This window comes from Pimephales promelas, chromosome 3 (genome assembly GCF_988280905.1).
Source record: "Pimephales promelas chromosome 3, fPimPro1.hap1.1, whole genome shotgun sequence".
NCBI lineage: Eukaryota > Metazoa > Chordata > Actinopteri > Cypriniformes > Leuciscidae > Pimephales > Pimephales promelas.
The window spans coordinates 27520873-27541196 of record NC_142771.1 but is presented as its reverse complement, the minus strand read 5'-3'; the positions used below and the strand labels follow the sequence as shown (position 1 = coordinate 27541196).

General features: G+C 36.5%; 1 protein-coding gene across 3 annotated transcripts in view; it reads right to left on the bottom strand.

The window, feature by feature from the left end:
* The window catches only part of LOC120490134 (syntaxin-binding protein 4), a 38672-nt gene that overhangs the window by 5914 nt on the left and 12434 nt on the right, over positions 1-20324 (bottom strand). For 2 of the 3 annotated variants that reach the window (XM_089128643.1, XM_039687527.2), the window contains exons 3-13: positions 16495-16590; positions 14505-14574; positions 14224-14298; positions 10570-10649; positions 9425-9548; positions 9147-9288; positions 7156-7262; positions 6892-7033; positions 6679-6751; positions 3051-3139; positions 1419-1515 (exon numbers count right to left, since the gene is read on the bottom strand). In XM_089128643.1, coding sequence (XP_088984769.1) covers positions 1419-1515; positions 3051-3139; positions 6679-6751; positions 6892-7033; positions 7156-7262; positions 9147-9288; positions 9425-9548; positions 10570-10649; positions 14224-14298; positions 14505-14574; positions 16495-16590 — 1095 coding nt within the window. The remainder of the gene's footprint in view (positions 1-1418; positions 1516-3050; positions 3140-6678; positions 6752-6891; positions 7034-7155; positions 7263-9146; positions 9289-9424; positions 9549-10569; positions 10650-14223; positions 14299-14504; positions 14575-16494; positions 16591-20324) is intronic. The other variant, XM_089128644.1, reaches the window with a different exon arrangement.

The window sequence follows — 20324 nt, the reverse complement described above, 5'->3', positions numbered from 1 at the left end:
TAAAGAAAACAGAGCCATAGTTAGAAATGGCCAAGAATTACTCTAGAAATATAAAAAGCATGCAAGAAATTACACTATCAAAATCATTAAGATTTTTTTATGTTTAAAAAAAAGTCAGTCACAACTCAGAGGCTGCATTTAAAAACAGTGAAAACAGTAATATTGTGAAAAAGTACTTTTGTTCAATTTGAATGCATTTTGAAATGTAATTTACTCCTGTGATGCAAAGCTAAATTTTCTGTATCCTTACTCATAGTCATACATTCAGTGTCACATGATCCTTCAGAAATCATTCTAATATGATAATTTGCTGCTCAAGAAACAGTAGTGCTGCTTAATATTGAAATAGATATTATTTTAAATTGTAATAATATTAACAATATTACTGTGCTATTGATCAAATAAATGCAGCCTTGTTAAACAAAACTTTTGACCAGTCTGAGTGTTGATTTGAAAATGTGATTTCAGGTCAACATTTGCTTTCTAAACAGAAAAGTGGGTGTCGTATAGTCTCTTCTCCTGTCACTCAGCTAAATATATCCAGATTTTTCCTCATAACAGGAGAAAGAGCATCAAGAGGGAATATTTATGTATAGGTGCCCTTGGTGTAAGTGTTTGCACACCTGAAGTACAAAAAAACAGGCAGAACTCTTGCTCCACCACACACACTTTGATCAGGATTTGCCGTGGTGACATCTTCCTGCTGAGGGGTTCAGGAGTGAAGTGTAACTCCCTGTCAAGAGCAGCCTGGAAATATACTTAGCTGTCTAAGTTTGTACTGAACCCATTTTTTTTTTTTACTGAAAATCCGTCTCTAAAAACTCATTCTGAGTGTTTCAAAGCACAAACTCAAGCCCAATATCCAAATATGGAATGTGATTCCCTTTTTAAAAGGGGTATTTCCATTTATGTCAAAATGTGGTTATTTCAGGAGGTTGATAAGGTACCTTAGACATGCAAGCTGAACCAGTAAACATTGGCATCCAAAGATGAATACGAGAGAGATTAATATTAAATGTTTTTTTAGTTATTTCAGTAATGTTGAATCCAACGCATTGCGTGCTAACCTCCATCTTCTTCTTTTTTTTTTGATAAACTACAGTAATCCTTTTTTATTTGTCATGCAACCTGTTTAATTTATTTATAAGCACAATGGAAGCCTAACACTCTTAACAGTGAATAGTGCAAGTAAACTGCCTATCAAGTGGGTCTCATGTGTACAAATGGGTGACTCAAAAAGTGACGAAATGGCACTTCAGATCAAAATGGTTGCTGACCCCTGTTTTGGATTTATCTCCAATATTGAAATATGCGATGAATATGCGAAGTCCACATCAAAATGATTGTTACAATGAGGAAAATGTCCTGCATCTACAGTAGTTGACTGACTGAGGACCATGTTAAGAATGTGTCTATACCTCCATATGAGACCGTTCCCTGAGGGTCTGTAGTGAGACTCTCTCTGAGCTGCAGTCTCTTCTCTTCTGTTAAATCCAGACCCAGGTACGACAGAGCCTGCAAAATGATACAACAAGCCTGTTCAAACAAATCTAGCTCCTTTGAATTGTCTTTTACTAATTTTCTAATACATTATTAAAATCAAAGGTTGTATTTGTTAACATTAGTAAATGCACTGTGAACTAACATGAACAAACAATGAACATAAGATTAATAAATACTGTAACAAATGTATTGCTCATTGTTAGTTCACGTTAGTTCACAGTGCATTTACTAATGTTAACTAATGAACCTTATTGTAAAGTGTATAGTTTTATAAAACTATAAAACAAAAAATGAAAATAACTATAAAAACTGAACCTTAAATATTTAGTATAGTATATTTAAAGAGTTGACTGGTAACTATGATTCCTTATCAACCAGTCAAGCTTGAAAAGAGTCATGCTACTGTTACACACACAAGATGGCAGTGTGGTAGCAGAGGTCAAGTCAGTGGCATACAATAAATCCAGGCTTATGGTCCATAAGAGTTCAAAAGGCTAATCAATAATGCATTAATAAGGCTAATCAGCCTAATCAGCCTTACCAACCAACAATCTGATATTGCCACAAAAATAAGATATACTGTTCAAACACCAATGGCAAGAAAAACTGTCCTGTACCAGATAAAATATTTGCTTGAAACACGTGATGAACAGTATAAAGTCGCATTGAAAACTTTGCACTATGTCAAATACCTGTTCGTGCAACACTTAACATAGTGTGCATTGTGCCTTTAGTCCACATTTAAGTGCTCTTGTCCATTGAGACCTAATCCTATTAATGGGCCGGTAGATTAGGGTCAGCCCCAGGATCAGAAGGATTAAATTAAATCTCTGCTAAACAACTGCACCATAATAAAGAGTAGAGAGAGATATCTATGAGGAAAGTGACACTAAGATACGAGAGGTTATCCACATAAGCGCTCTGTCAGTTACTTTGCACTGAGATACAGGCTCCTTTTAAAGTCAATCGTACAGATTTCAATGGGGGGGGGGGATTTACCCTTTAAATTTACCACATTTTCTGAACCACTGGGTCTAATCATTACTAAAGGTAATACATACAAGCATAATGTCACTGCAGTCATGAGTAATGCAAAAATATATATAAAGAGAATTACACTTTGTGCTCATTGATTTTTCCTAATAAAACATTTATCCCAAAATTAACAGCATTATTTCTTTTTTAATGTAAAAACATCCTACCCAAACGTAGTCAACTTTGGCCATGAAAAATGTTTTATGCCAAATGGAGGGTGCAAAACTGAGAGAAATGGCCTTCAATCAGTTCTGCCCAACCCACCACAGCATACAGGTGCAAAAGCTGTAGCCATAGTGCACCATTTTTACCATAACACTGTTTAAAGAGTAGACAAAGTGATAATACAATAACCTTACAAGAAATGAATATAGTGAATAAGTGAATTTCTTGGTCCATGGAGAATGAGTAGACATTGTTCATTTACATGTTCTACTGACAATGTAACAATACAAAGAAGGTTGAAAATCACTCTTCGTACACATGGAAAACTGTTTGTAAACCAGCCTTACCAGATCAAGCTTCTCTGATTTGAGCCGTATGTGAGGGTCCAGCGAGATCTTGGGTTTGGAAACAGTGGCTGGTCTCTGTACGGTGGAGGCTGAGGGGGGAAAAGGGACAGTAAAAAACACCTACTTGAAGAGTCATTCTCACATTACAGCATTTAGTGGTGAGAGCTAGTTAGCTGGTTTGGAAAACATGGCCTTAATGTGTTTTTTCATTGTCTGGGAGAACAAATGAATGGGTATTATATTAATACAATAAAGATTATGAACTGTGTGAGGGATTTGAATTGAAGAGGCGAGAGAGATAGCGATAGAGAAAGAGAGGTATTAACGCCAGTGCTTTCAGTTGCGTGTGTATTGTTAAGCAACGCCGGGGATTTAGCTGCCTTCTGACGCTCATGACTGACAGGTTGAGCTCAGACATGTCAGACTCGCGCAGACTCAGACAGATTCAATGCTGGTAATTCAGGACCAACACGCACAGCAGGGAGCTTGGGCAGGGGGAGTGGATTTAACAGGTGGGACTGATTGTACTAAAACAATCCAGATTAATGGTGCTTCTATGAATGTTCCACCAGAATTGCAAGCATGTGAATAGCCAAATGTGTTTGTAGCATTACGAAGGGATAGTTAATCTAAATATGAATTCTGGCGAATCACCCAAATGTTGTTCAAATGCATATCAATTCCTTTCTTACAAAATGAAAAATTACAAAAGGTGAATTTTTTTGAAGAATTGACCATTCACTAAGCCCCGCCCTCCCTAGTTACTGTTGCTACGCCTGTCAAGCTTTCGCGGCTGGCACATCTATACAGTGTGTATGCGCCGGTGTCAGACATTCCCAATCAGAAAATTTGTAATTTTTGGCGAACATGTGAAATATCTGAGAGAGCAAGACAAAAGGGACTGCAGTATTCCATTCGAGGGATATATCCACGACATAATATGCAACCGATTAGAGAATAATTTCTTTAAAATTTAAGCTAAATCCTATAGTCCCAGCGCAAGCATTAGCACCTCATATGCTGACCGTTCAAATGGGAAACACACAAATTGAGGAACAGCTATGCTCGTGCACAGCAGGGTAAGGGAAATGTGAAAATAATCCTAAAAATAATTTTAAATCAAACTGCTTATCCATAAATCTTGTGGAATAACACTAACACCGGGAGAGCCGTGATCGGATTGGGTTAAAGTTAGTTGGGTTAAAGTAGGCCGTCGATTAACAAAATGCTGAAATATATTTTAAAGTATGTCAGTGAGCCTCCATCTTGTCTTTAATCGTCTTATTTTACGTAAAAATATATGCATTATGAACACAGAACCATCAATATTTCCAAGCAATAGTTGAATTTGCTAATCCTGTCGACATTTAGTTGTGAATGGGTCTCCCACACTGCTTGATCACGCCCTTCATTTCTCCCCGCAGCTTTTAGATTTTAGGGAACGAAAAAAAATCCACTTCCCCGTCCAAACTTTTAGGATACCGGGTATCAGATTTGCACAATCCATACGCACAATGCTTTGGCATGTTTCCCTCGCTCGAAAGCTTGCCAGACCTCCCACGCCTAGTTACAGTTGCTATGACACAATTGGCCAGTGGCGGTCTTCGGGCGTGGCTTAGCAAAGGGTCAATTCTCTGGCCAGTTTTCCATATCATTAAAGTGAATGGGGAGCTATCTATCAAGCTCAAAAATCACAAAAAAATACAATAAAAGTGACTATTTAACTTGAGCACCATATTCCCAAGTACTCTCGAACTACATTCTGTATGGCAACATTAGATTTGGAGTCCATTTCAAAGCACCATAGAGGGGAGGATTATCCAACCAAGCTATTATATGACTTTAGAAGACTTGGGATATAGCATATGATTCATTTAGACTACTGTTGATGTGTTTTTTGTTGTTGTTGTCATTTTCACTGCTTGACAGTCCCAGCCCCCAATCACTTTGGGAAAGAGTACTTTGGGATACAGGTTTTAGGTGATATGGGTGGCAACAGAAATCCAACTATCCAGTGACCAAGCTCAAAATCTGACAACATAAGCACTAACATCAACTTTTTTAAATAGTTTCATGTTTAGCCTAGTGTAGTACATTCAACAGTCAGCCTTTATGGTCGGTGTAAACCAGTTGTAAAAATCAGTTTCCATTGGATAGCAGAATTCTATAACAATCTCCACATCTCGACAAATCACAACTATTAAAGAATGATGACGAATGAAGATAAGCATGTCTCTGAGCCTGAGCACACCCGGTCTTCCTTTCTAGGAAGGACTCCCAGAAGGGCTTTTGAAGGGATTACAGTGCCCATTTAATTCAGATAAAACAGATCTTCCTAGATTTTATCAGCTAGTCTGGATAAATGGGTAATTAAGCACTATACACTTCATTGATGTCATGAATGATTAGAACATTGTGCTCGTAAACACGACACCACCCAGGGTTCAAGGGCAAACCAGGCATGCTTACATCCGGTCTAGATTAATCTCTGAGCCAGGGATAGCCAGACGGACAGGTGCGTGGTGCACATCTCAGTGGGCCTGACATGCATTCATTGTGTGTAGGACATTTGGACATGTATTTGGACATTGAAGCCATACTTCAAAACTGATCGAAATTCAAAGGTCTTGCATCATTTGTTTGCAGATTCCACTGGGTTTGGTATTTTGTATCTAATACACAACCTTCCGGTGTTTTGGAAATGTCCGCAACAAGTGTAAAAATACTTTTTGGGTCTCTATGCAGAGAAATACAGAGCATTTTGGGACATTATCTAAGCATACAAAGATCTCAGTGTCTGGAGAAGTGACTTGACATGTTAACATCCACACAGATAGCTTCTTCAAAGTATCTAATAGCATAAAATGGCTCTAAGGGGTTATCTCTGTATGGTTTCTATAACAACTTATCAATCCCATTTTGTGCCCCAAGAAAGGATTACACATTACGCACAGCAAATCAATCTGTATTAAACAGATACCCAGCTGCTGTGAACTGAGATAAGAGCACAATCTGACTCAACATGAAAGAGGCCTTTTTCCTTTATTTTGTTATGTCTTCTAGAATTTGATTGTGTAATTTAAACACCTCACATACATGCCCGACCCCCGGAGCACAGAGAGATTACTTTGCAACTAGCCGTTGATTAAAATCCAAACACTGCTACTGACTAATCCCCAATCTTTCTCTCTCAAAATAAATAATTGCTTTGCATTAAATCCTGTTTCTCCGTGCACTGGATCATTTTGGATGCTACTTTCACTGAGACACAAGGTGTAATCTGTAAAGTTTAGAAACTAAGAGAGCAACTACATCCAGTATTCATTCAATTCAATGCATTTTTGTTGAATAAAGATGATTTCTTAAAAATCTTGATCAACCCAAACTTTTGAACAGTAGTGTATTTTTAGAAATTTTGCCTCTCAAGTAAATTCATCTGTTTAAAATTTGAATGTAAATGTATGTGCTGTTAACACTAACATATTGTGATTTAAAGGTTATAAAGTACTTAGTAAAGTATTTCACTTAAAGTACTGTTTATGTGGGTGATGAGAAAGGGTGGAAACTATCTTTAAAGCTCATTAAGATAGTGTTAAGGGTGTAATGAGCCAACCGTTGAGACATGTACCTGAAACCTGTATGTCTGGAGGGCAGATTTCTGGGGCGGATGAAAGGACTGGAACGGTTTCCTCTTGTCGCATCTACGAGAAGAAAGTTATGAAGCATTGCATGCTTATTAAAAAGACCATAACAAGGAAATTGCCTGTGTACACAACAATATATTGGTGTCATATTAATTATACAGAGACATGACATGAGCTGTACGCTATTAAACATTCACCTCAGGAGATCGGACATGAACCTTTAACCGGCTGGGGTTGTATCCATTCCCAACCCCCCTCTGAACCCCATTATGCAACAACAGGCTGTTGGAAAAAGGTCCTTTTCCAGGAATGAAGGCAATATCCACGACTGGTTCCTGACTTCAAAGGCAAAGAACAGGGACAAAAGAAATAAATTCTATAAAAGAAATAAGTACAATGATACTGATTAATTATTAAATATTGTTCAAAAGACGTAAAGCTTCATGAACCAGAGCGAATACCTGAATTTCACTTTATTGAGCACACTTTTGGCCTCCTCATATGTGACTCCTATCAACGACTCCTTGTTAATGGCGATAAGCTGATCTCCAGGTCTGAGCCGTCCATCCTATCAGGCCAAAGGAATGAAGATCCTTACTCAGTGTTGCTGATCAGTCACAATTCTTGGCAGACGTTCAGTTTAAGAAAGCTGCACCAACAGCATCAGCAGGAACATAACCCACTGCACTACTCATCACCAGGTGGAGACCTCTCTCGTGTCTTTACAGAGGACACCACTACAGCAACTCCATCCCCCAAGACACACCAAAGTCATTAAAACTACAAAACTGTGCCAAAAGTCTCATATTAGAGTGAATCCAACCCGCTTTCAAACCATTTCCACAGCTTGATGGTTTAGGGATGCACTATATCCACCTTATTTCAACACAGCTTTGTTCTGTGACTGTGTAAGAGTTCTGATTCATTTGCCACTATAGGTAAATAAACTCAACAACTGCAGTTAACAGTGGATCAATTTGTCCTACAAACCAGCGTGTTTATAGTTATGACAATACATATTTCAGTTATTATCATTGATTCTGGATAAATGATTCAAAACGGACAAGGGACCTTATTTAATAGATGTTACAGATGGCAAACAATCTGACACTGAAAATCTAAGCGATATTGAATATCTGAGTTTCAGCACAATAGTCGTGTAGGTGAATAGTACAGCTCCCCTCCCCGTTGTGGAGTTTTATATTCCACAGGGAGGGCGATGCCCTAGACGGGGTGCACCTGACCTCTGCAGTGTGCTGCGACAGCACTGTCCATATCCAGAACAGCCAAGAGGAGTCTAAACCTATTTTGTCTCTTACTGGGGGAAACAATGTAAAGCAGGGGATAAATTGCTTAGAACATTTCCAGGAGACACCTACTTACTCCCTACCTACTTAAGAGGACACCTTTGCACTGGCTCAGGCTATCACGCAGTAGCCTGACATTCTAGGATGTTATCCTCACTTAAATCCTAACCCCCTCAGTGATAAAGATGGCTAAATGTGTTGAAGCTTATTGGTAAGGTGTAAAAAGCTGAGTTATCCTTGCCTTGTGGGGCAAGATTCCCAGAGGTTTATAATCTGTTTCTTTCTCCAGCTCAGACTAAACACTTCCACGAATTGTGTGCCTTTTCCTACTCATTTGTGTTTGTTGTTCTCATTGTTGTTGTTCAAAATGAACAAACTTTAAACAATTGGTCAATATATCATTGATCCTTCTTCCAAAACATGTACTTGTCTTATCCTGATTCACTATGGTAAGCCTATTATAAGTGTTATCTTTTAGACCTAGCAGGATGGTTTTCAAGTGAAATTGCACACAAAGGCAAAAAGAGAACGCGAAAAAGCTCGTAATAAAACACGAATCAATATTGGCTTGGCTTTTCAGAGATGTGAGAACTAAAGGATTTGAAATGTTGTAAAACAACGTGGACATAGTAAGGTATTTTATTGAACAGATAGATTAACATATGTAGCTCTCTAACAGAGTTCACTGCAAAGCATCATTTCACATGGGTTGTAGAACAGTGCTGAAATTTATTTTTAAGGAAGGAAAGTATCGTGTCTATAATTATAGCTTAAGTGATGTCTTCAGCTAGTCAGCTTGAGATCCTTTCCAATTGAACTGGTGATATCCCTTTAGCCTAGTAGTGAATGTTTTATGATCAGTAAGATAAACATATAACTTTATACTGGGCTGACATGTAAAGACTGGTGTTTATATTTCCCTCTCCACTTCCTGTGAAGTGATGTATAGATGTTCCCTTATTCTTTATGCCGAAGGGAACTTCACTTACAGTCAAATGGAACCCACCTTTTGTTTCCTATTAACTGAAAGTCATTTGTTCGGTAATCAGACCACTCAAAATCTGCAGTGATTCTCAATTTGTGCATAAACACTTTATGCTCAAATACATGCAGGCACACAGTTTGTTAAAGGATCAATCTCTCACCCGATGACAGTCTCCTCCAGACAGCACTTCCTGGATGAAAACTGCAGGGCCATCAGTTCTGTTGGAGCCACCTCCAATGGTAATACCCAGACTGCAGGAGCGAGCGATTGATATCAGCTGAATCACCCCTTCACCTGGGTGGCTGAAACCAAACACACAAACACACTCACACATACTCAAAACGACTAGTGAAGTACAGCGTGGTGTTAAAATCAAAATAAACTGTTAAACGACTCAGAATGTAAACTTTACTAGACTAAATAATTTGTTATCAGTACCTTAGGGAGCGTAGCAATGGTCCTGTGTTGTTGTAATTACTCTGAGATCCAGCAGGACTCAGCAATAGAGGACTCTGAGATCTGGATGAAGACCCTGATGACGTGCTGTCCAAGTATCTGCCTGCTGTGACACAAAAAGTGAGATATGGTGATTATGACAAAATACCTGATCAAACTTGACATACAGTAACATTGCGTAGTTAGTAATTATGCAAGCTTATATAATAACCACCAGAGGGCAGTGACACAATCCATAAAGTTAGCCATTTCACTCATATCCAAAAACACTGGCTTCTTTACAGTAATCCACAATTTTAATAAAAGTTAATATTGGAACTCTTGGAACACTGTTTGTCTGAGCTAACTGTTGTATATTGTAGCAAAAACTGAAAAAATAAACAAACGGAAAATTCTCTTCAAAGACCATGTAATCTTTAAATGAATACAAAGTTTTTTGAGCAAGTCTCGGAAACTTCCTTGAAACTTAATTCGTCAAAAACAAACACAAAATGTCCATACGAAGCCATTTGAACATAACTCCTGTAAATCTCTCATTTGCACTTTTGAATTAAAGACTCAAATGAAACTCTTTGCTGTGCTTAAAGCAAGTTACATCATTAGAATATTCTACACAGAGGGGAGAGCAGGGATAAGACTGAGCGCTCGCTCCGTTCTCAAGAACTTTTCCTGTGAAGCGTCTTTCCTCCGGCAGAAACAGATGTTCAAAATTGCATAATGGACAAATGCGAAAATGTCTTAAGCCATTTTCAAGGGCTGATTTGTTTCTCCCCCAAACATTATAATTATAATTGACTTGAGCCCCCCAAAAAAGAGATTGTTTTTTGAAAACACAGTTTGTTTGACTCCTGTTTTTCATTTATATTCGAGAAAGAGTATGAATGTAGAAGTCAAAATGGATAGGGATGAATGGTTAAGAGATGTGATGTGAATTTCTTTCTCTATTCCTCCTGTTTTTTATCCAGTTGTGAGGATCATATTACACGAATCAGCATTTCATAACCTTAGTTATGTCAGGAAGTAGTGAGGTTATGAAAAGAGATATTCTAAACCCGAGCACAAAAATGAATGTATATGAAGAATTTCTATTATGTGCATTTCATGTAAACTTGAAAGAATATACATACTTTGCTGAATAGGAGAATTCCTGGTAGATCCCGTGCTTCCGTTTGAGCCATATTTTTCAAGGAGCTCTGCAAATTCTCGACTACACAAAGACAAAAGAAGAAATAACAATAATGCAACCGTCCAAGAAAAAAAAAACTTCTTTAGACACCTAAATGACATAACAGTCCTTACTTCCCTTGCACTATTGCACTAACAGCTTGCACTATTCCAAAATAATATCATGCCAGTTACAGTAATTAGGACAGAATGTTATTATGTTATGGAACGTTATCTACACAATCCAAATATACTCTAAGCAGATACAAGTACTCTCTAGAGACTCTCTGATTCAGTGATTAAAATATTCCACATCATTACTAGAAGGGAAAAGCATGACCAATGTTATAAATCTACTCTAAACTTTTACAGCAATCTGCTGCAAGTAGTCTGAATACCAATATAGGGCTCGACAATAAGGTGTTTTTTGACTGGCCTCGTATGGCCCGTAATTCAAAATTGTACTTTCCCTTCCAATATTTTCATTGGTCCAACCACAGAAAAAAGAAAAAAAAAAATCATTTTACCATTTTACTTTTATGAAAGAGTTTCACCGCACTCACGGCAAACAAGGTGCCAGACAGATAACACTTGACAACCCAAAAAATAACCATTTTACTTTTAGAAATGTACTGTATTATTATATGTCTAGATAGATAGATAGATAGATAGATAGATAGATAGATAGATAGATAGATAGATAGATAGATAGATAGATAGATAGATAGATAGATAGATAGATAGATAGATAGATAGATAGATAGATAGATAGATAGATAGATAGATAGATAGATAGATAGATAGATAGATAGATAGATCATTGTTCTCTAACTGAAAGATAAAGAAATGTAAATGGATTTTGTGATCAGCCTATTGAGTATAAATAAACATGCTGAGTTCTCTTTAAGTTCCCCCTAGTTAGGCTGGGCAATATCTACAATCTATTTAAATATTCCCCTCCATCTCCATCCCAGGCCAATTTTATACCCCAGACACCTCTTGAATGTCAGATATAGGTCAACAGAAATGTCCTGTCACTTGATTCAAACCTTATTCAGTTATGGACATGTGTTCATTACACACTGGCTCAGCCACTGGCCTCTTTACCTACATACAGGTGTCCCTGAGTGATCCCAGATCTTTGCCTGTTTTAACCACCATTCAAAGCGACTATGTGGGTTCAGAAGACTATACAAACATAGCCAAGCCTTCAATAACTATACTTCTCTGCATTCCTCCATTTTAGAGCCGAATCATATACTCCAAACCCAAAATATCTAGGTGTACTCAAAGTGACAGCTTTCGAAGTGCGTGATGCAATGCAAAAAGAGCTTTTTCCTCCGTCCTCAGGACAGGTTATCAGTGTGGATTAAAGCGAGGCAGGTCACACAAGGTTGTGATGCATATGGTAAGGAGCTGACTCTAAAAGGCATGAACACTGTCTCAATAAACCACTATGTATATACGTGCATATTCTAAAACCATCTTCCTCATAAATACACACAAACAAAAAGCCCAGAAATGCTGCGCTCAGTCTTTCGGTCCCTGAAGACGTCCAGGTTGTTGATATGCGAGTGAAGGCAGCGGAGGTCTTTGCATGGAGGCAGAGGCGTAATCCCCTCAATGCGCATTGGTTAAGGGCAGAACGCAGATTAAAGCATGGAGACGCAAGGACTCATCTCATCATGGCTTAAAATGTGAATCCTCGCACTCGCTCCCTCCATTTCTCCACGTGTGGAATGGCTTTTTCCGTCATTCATACAATCCCTGGGCACAGTTCAAAAGTACACTGCGGTCATGCCACTGACTCTCACAGTAAACACATCTGGGTTGGGTTCCAATGTAATATTGTATGTCGGTGAGTCTGAAATCACGTACTGTCTGAGAAGGTACTACATTTGTATTTGAATTGACTTTGAAACTGCTATAAATGTATGTTCTATATAGTATGAAAATGGGTAGTTTGAATGAAGTTCCAACATACTACATTAGCCATCTTGCTACTGTCACATGACCTACCAGTTATACTTTTAATTAATCTATTAATTAAGGCTAACAGTAGAATGTAACACCCAGTTTTATGGAAAAACATCCTTGTGTTCTTGATGCTCAATCATATCAAAGAGATCCTGAACAGGTGCACTATTATTAGAAATGTACAGAAAGAAAATGGATATGGAGATTTGCAAAAGTTGACATTCAACAACGTTACATTTATTAGTGGTTACCCTAATCGGTTACACTTTATTTCGATAGTCACTTTAGACATTCTACTAACTATAAGTAACTTTTCAACTATATGTCAACTAACTGTCATTAGAGTATTAGTATATTATAGTAGACTGTTAGGTTAGGGTTGGGAGTTAGGGTTCAGGTTAGGAGAACAAGTTGACTTGTAGTTGCTAAGTTACTTACAGTATAGTCAGTTGAATGTCTGTTGGGGGACCAACAAAATAAAGTATTAGCAGATATTAAGCAGACAGTCTACTAATACTCTAATGATAGTTAGTTGACATGTAGCGGCAAAGTTACTTATAGTTAGTTGAATGTCTAAAGTGGACTATCAAAATAAAGTGTTACCATGTATACTATACTTCTATTCATGAAACATGCATTAAATTGATCAAAAGTGACAGTAACGCCATTCATAATCAAATAAATTAAAAACATTAGAGCATTAAAAATGCTCATGACTGCAAAAATGATTGTTCGTTACTAAAAGGCAAGTGAAAGGTCACTACTAGGATTGCCATATACAGGAATACTGATTTTCCATTGATCATTTTTCTAGAGAGCGAAAGGAACAGAGGAGGGCGGCAGTATATTGGAGCCATGCGGGCCAGAAGCTCGTCTTTGAATAGCTCGCCAAGAGACTCACAGGCACTGCCAATACTCAGTCAGATCTAGTTTATGAACAAAATTATTCATCTTTCATTTAATTATTTAACGTGTCTTCTAAAGGGTGGACATTCAAATGAAATATACTCAGGTCAGACATTCATAGATCAATATCAGTGGATGAGAGTGTTTAAGTGATGGCAAGTGTTTAAGCTGGTTAAATGTCACCAAGTAAGTGGAAGGAAACATTCCTTTGGTTTGCTTGAAAAGATAAACATTTTCAATAATTATTTTGTAATTGTTTTTTACACAAACACTTCCGTGGCGTCTAAAGGAAAAATTAAGTTTTAAAAGAAGTCTCATGCTCACCAAGGCTGCATTTATTTGATAGTAAAAACAGTAATATTATGAAATATTATCACAATTGAAAATTACTTTTCTATTTTATAATATATTTTAAAATGTAATTTATTCCAAAGCTAAATTTTCACTGAATTGTCACATGATCCTTCAAAAACTACTCTAAAATGATGATTTGAAGCTTAAGAAACATTTATTATTATCATCAACAATGTTAAAAAATAATTGTGCAGCTTAATATTTTTTTGGGAAATCATGATATGTTTTTTCAGTGTTCTTTAATCATGATTATAATTGTGCTTTGAATGTAATGTTCTTTTTTTTTTCCGGAAGCAACATTTAAAAGCGACTTTTTAAATGTCTAAATGAAGTTTGTGATCTTCTGAGCAGATGTTATAATGGATGGATCAGGGGCTTACCTTGCTTCCTCATCTCTGGCAATGAGAAGCTGCATGTGATTGGTTGAGGATGCTGATCTAAGAATATCCACCGCTCTAAAATCAAAGAACAATATCAGGCATCAAGTGTTTTAAAGGCAATAAAATAATTACAGTTTCAGAGGTAAAAGTGAATACAAGCTAAATAAACAGTCCTTGAGGTATTTAACTGAATTTATTTTGAAGTCATCATAGAAAGAACATACAGAATAGAAGAACAAATGAATAAAAAACAAATAAGAGAGTGTTAGTGTAATATGTACCGTTCACTTGTCACACCAATCAAGCTTTCGCCATTCACCTCCAATATTTGGTCTCCAGGCTGCAGGTTTCCTAATGAAGCAATCACAAAATAAAAACTATAAAGACCCATACAACGACTTGACAAATATATTACTATTACATACTTTTCTTACATTGCATAATATTCTTAATATTTTTCCATTTCTACCATTAAAAGGTTTGGGCTCAGTACTTTTTTTTCTTCTAAACAAATATATACTTTTATTCAGCACAGATTTATTAAATTGATCAAAGGTGACAGTAAAGACATTTATAGTTTTCCATAAGATTGCAATAATATTCGTTTTTACTGTATTTACTTACAGACCCCAAACTTTTGAAAGAAAATATATGTACTCATTCAATCTGTAGTTCACTATGAAAGATTCAAAAGTAAAGGCATTTAAGAACTAAAAACATAAGCAGCTAATGTTGATCACCTAAATAAATTAATTAAATATGTACTTTTGTTTTGTCACACTAAGGTGTGTAAATTGATCATGACTTTAATGTTGACTCTGTTAGCTGTGACCATAAACTCAACTTTTGTTCAAGCGTTAAACAGTTTTAATTTCATAATTTAGCAACTTTTTGTGTTTTTTAGCGAATTGTGGCTGCAGAAGAGACAGCATACGGCCCTCAAACCTTTTCATTTCTGTAGGACATAAATGTAGGTCAGGGTTATGTCTTCTACCTTCACTTCAATGATATCTTGTCAGAGCAAATCAAATCCGGAACGGAACAAGCTGCGAAGTCTCAAAGGAGTCACCTATGTCTAACTTTGTCTCAGACCACTTTAGCCAACTACCACCTTTCGGGTATCCGATTTTACAGTCACACTGGATTATCATCAGTACTGTGAAAATTTGTCTAGATTCTTTCAGAATATCTGTCTCCCAGTTGTTTACTATGTCTTTCCATCAAACCAAAGAGAGTAGCCAGAAAGCAAGCTAAGTTCTCTGAATGGCAAGCTAACAGCAATGGTGTGAGATGGCAAAAACAAGCAAAGACCCCGCAGAGCGCATGCGCCCATATAAGCTCCCATTTACCCCGTGCTCTGTAGCAACAGAATGGGAGACAGACTCTAATTCCAGTCCGTCAGGGGCATTAACTCTAAGCACAGGGATGACGCTAAACTCCCCTTCACACGTGAGAGACTTAAGCAGAGGTATACGCAGTGAGACAGACAATCTGTTTCGCAGAAATGTAAACAGCTGCACTGACACAGTTTTCACACACCTTTCTAAATTTGTGGAATTTTCTGTTTTATTATAATGTGGCTGTTTCACATTCAAATTCTGATTTTGGTTTAAATGTAAAGCTAATCTCCAATTACAGTAAAAGATTTGATTCATAGCAACAAGATTGATTCACTTTGTTCATTAGCAAAAGCTGTTGATTATAATGTGGATCAATGCAATTTAATCAAGCAGATTTCAACCTCCCATTGTTGACTAGCCTGAGCCTCGCCACTTAGGTTTTGCTGGTAAAAATGTGATTATGCTAGTCTAACAGTTAAACCAGTAGGAAATTCATGCCTTTCTGAGCTGTTTTTTTTTTGGACTGTGTCTGAGAGACTATAAATCTATGTTCTTACACTGTTGGATAATTGTATAAAGTTCCGCTATTATGCTACTTTAAAGGTTACTAATTTCGTAGGTCTTCTACAATAGGTTTATATGCATCCAAGGTCAAAAAACACTTGCATTGCTCATCACCTCTTTTCTTGCAGTGTCTAAAATAGCTTTTTTTTGCATTGCACAAATGTGTACATAGATTTGAAACAGGAAGCGAGACGATTTGTTTCATTCGTTATTTAAGAAGACAATAACTTTATTTGTCGAGCACTTAGATCTTTAAAACTTTCCAGACCTTTTGCATTCACAACAGACTCCATTTAAGATAATATTCGAAAGAAAAAAAAAATGTAAGGCAATTTAAGGCAAAAAAAAAATCTTTGAGAAAACTTACCATCACTGGAAGCAAGGCCACCAGGTAAGATCCTCTTGACATAAACGCCATATTCCTCTCCTGTTAATTCTTTCACACCACCGATCACTTTGATTCCTTAAGAAGAGACAAAGCATCACTCAAAGTAAGACGTTGTAAAATATTATTCTTACATTTATATTGCTGTTGAAATTGTATTTATCAATCAAATGTAGTATTTATAAATCACATAATTTAAACAAAACCCAGAAATCATCCCACAGACCCCGACAACTGGATTTTATGGCCATTCTGATTGCATTCAAAAAGGAAGAAATTGTGCGCACATCCCAAAAAATGTTGGCAGGTGCTCGATCAAATGAAACATCAAACTCAAAAATGAACAAGAATTGGCACACTGCCACTTCTGCTCCCAAGGATTTATTAAAATGAACAACGTTTCGACCCAAAGGGTCTTCGTCAGGCCTTTTTGCATTTTTGGACTGCATTGCCAGTACTCACTGACAATTAGGTGATTGTAAAATGAAAGATGTAAACATTCACTAATGTTATTCTGAAAAAAGAGATAAATAACAACTTTCATGTTTACCATGAACATTAGCTTTACCTGATAAATGCTGAAAGAGGTTTAGCTCTAAAGTTTTATTTGCTCTGAGAGACTCCAAAAGCCATTTTAATAGTTATAAATTCTTACTTAACTTTGACTTTTTATTGGAACTGGTTATAGACAATTGGTTGATTATAAGATCAATTGCTTAAGTGCACTTTGATATAACAGTCAAAGCTTCAATATTCTTTTCTGTCTGATCTGAACAAAATATTTCAGAGAATTGTGTTTTTTAACATTTAGCATTTAATGTACTTTTTATTGTGTATAGTGTAAATTGTAACACAAATATTGTCCAAAGGTTTGGGGTTTGTAAGAGTTTTTTAAAATTAATACTTTTATTTTGAAAGAATGTGTTTAATTAAAACTGACAGTAAATGCATTTATTATGACACAAAAGATTTATATTTCAAATAAATACTGTTGTTTTTAACTTTCTTACAGTGAGTCAAATAATGCAGCCTTGGTGAACATTAGATACTTATTTTAAGAAAGGTATAGTACGGTAGTGTCCTTTCGGTTATTTTTCACTTTGGCAATCCAAATAAATGCAAAATGGCTAAATAGTGCAGCCCAGCTGCTGCAGTGTGTTTGCATTTGTGTCTGATTTTAAGTCAGCTAAATAAAGCCTTAAACAGCTTATGTTCAAACAAGTCTCCCTAAAATTAGGATTTACAACTGACTCTGGTCAGTATTTACTTCTAAGCATTACATACATAGAAACTTCAACTCTGAGAGTTTCAGGTAAATGTTGTGAGGCTTGAATCCCCCTGCAAGTAGTTATTCTTTTGCAATTTGAGCAAATGGGAACACAAAAATTATATTTAATGTTTTCTCTCATTTACTGCTATAGAAGTTTACCAAACTATGACGCCTTCCGCTTCTGAGAAACCCGGAAATGTGAAAAGGATCAGCAAATCAGTGTTGTCAGGCCATTAATTGTTGAAACAACATGAATGAGCTCTGACGCCAACAAAGCATGAAAGCCTTTAATGAGATGAGCATCTTTCACACCCAACGTAATCTAATGAGTATTTGTATGTATTTTACGTAAAGTGTGGTTTTACAACACATACAGTTATGTACCTGTCCATAGACAATGAAATGTACAATACTGACATACTGCCAGCACTAAAACGTTCATTTGCAGGCATTTCAGAAGCAGAATACACTTCCCTTGATGGACAGTACAGATTCTTTAGATTTGCTTTGGTCGCGCGGTTTAGTCACACTCATGGAATAATAAATATCCTCTTTTTGCTTCAGGCTTATTTGGTATTAATAGAAATACAATGTACTGCCACTAATTGAGTTTTGAGCTGATATTGCATATTAATGGATTCACTTTAAGATTAATCTTTAATGAGAAGAACTGCAACCCGGTTATCCCCAAAACAAGTGCTAAACTTAAACTAAAAATTTTTCATATACTCTTTTTTTTATATAATTCAAATATTTATTGAGTTTTGCATTTCATAACACACAATAAACAAAACACAAACATAAACAGTGAGGTTCAATGTAAATGTAGACATGTAGGTGCAGAAATTGTCCTATTGTTCTTTCATGGTTTCATTGGTACAGTGTAGTCTTCCCAGCATCTTTTCGCACGCAGCATTTTCAAGTCATTCTTTTTTTTCCACGTTCCAAGTGTTGGGGCATGATACTCCAAATCGAGAACATGTTACCAAAGCAGTATTTAACACTCTAAAAGTATGTTTATTTAACATTGGCACTTCTCTTTTGTCTCCGAGTAAACACAGTCTAGGTCATTTGGGCAAACTACAGGGTAACCACCCTAGCATGTAGCTTAAAACACTGTTGCAAAAAGCAGAAATCACCGGGCATTCCCAAAGGGCATGCATCAAAGTACCTTTAGCTATTTGGCATTTCAAACAATCTATTAAGGATTTTGTATTGAATAAACTTGCCCTCATCATATACTCTAAAATAAATGCAAAGTAAGGACTGTGTCCAGGAAAGTGTCACACTTTTAAGTCTGTACCTGATAGCAATGCAAAAATGCGTTGATTTATCTGTGACGTTTTTATTCAGAGCACCACTCCTGAGTCTGTATTCCTGAAAATGTCTCCTAAAACAGAATCGTCTAGTAACACAATGGATTGTTGACTGTGCAAGTTGGGATGTAAGAAGGACAGGTTTAAGGAGCTTAGAGCAGCCTTCAAATAATGTTTTTGATCTATTGTGAGGAGGGAGATCAGGCTGCGGTATAAATATAACAAAGACAGCGCAAGACTTAAAAGACTGGAAAACAACCGTACCCTAAACCTGTGCCTACATTTCGCTTCAAGGCTTCGCCATACGTTTTAAAAGATAAAGGTTCGCAAAGTTTTTTTTTGTTGCAGTAATGCCATGTAGAACCATTTTTGGTTCTTCAAAGAACATTAAACATCTTAAAAGAACCATTCTTAATATGAAGAATATTTGAATAATATAAAGAGCCTATTTCCACCATAAAGCATCTTTTGTGCACTGGAATGGTTCAATGGATGTTAAAAACTCTTCATGGAACTACAGATGCTAATAATGAAGAGTCTAGAGCCCCTTTTGCACATACAGTCTTTACTATGAGATCATGTTCAGGAACTCACATGCCCCGAAATCACAAAATGTGGAGGAAAACATTCCATTGTAGGTAAAATTAACTATATATTACATATAATGTGGTTGTAAAGTAACCAAAGTGTTGCATATTTTACTGGTGCAAAGATTAGTATGTGTATTTTGTCCAAAAATTGCAACTGCTTTGTATCACTTATTTAAAAGCACCACAATTACTAAATTGACATAGGGACTACTGAACAGATATTTAGACGTTTATTTTAAAATGCAAAAGTATTGAAATCAAGATTTAATCTGCAAACCCTTGCATTTTTACAACACTATAAGTGTGTGTCATTGGGTAAACAAAAGTTCTACACACAATTGCGGTCTTCATGCCCACTTGGGCAAAATATAGGAAATACGTCATGTACATTGACAAGTGGTCAAGTGTGGGTATTTGGACAGGCCAATAAAGTTCTGTCAAAGCGGTACCGTATATGGTAAATTCCACTGCTTTTAACTGTTTTTCTATGTAAACATGCATTAGACCAGTGTTACTCATTGCGTGGCTCGTAGCTCACATGGCAGTAAATATTACGGTGATGTGATCACACAGTCACTCCAGATATTTCATAAAAACAGTAGTGCTATAACATAACCCATCAAAAACTCAAAGTGT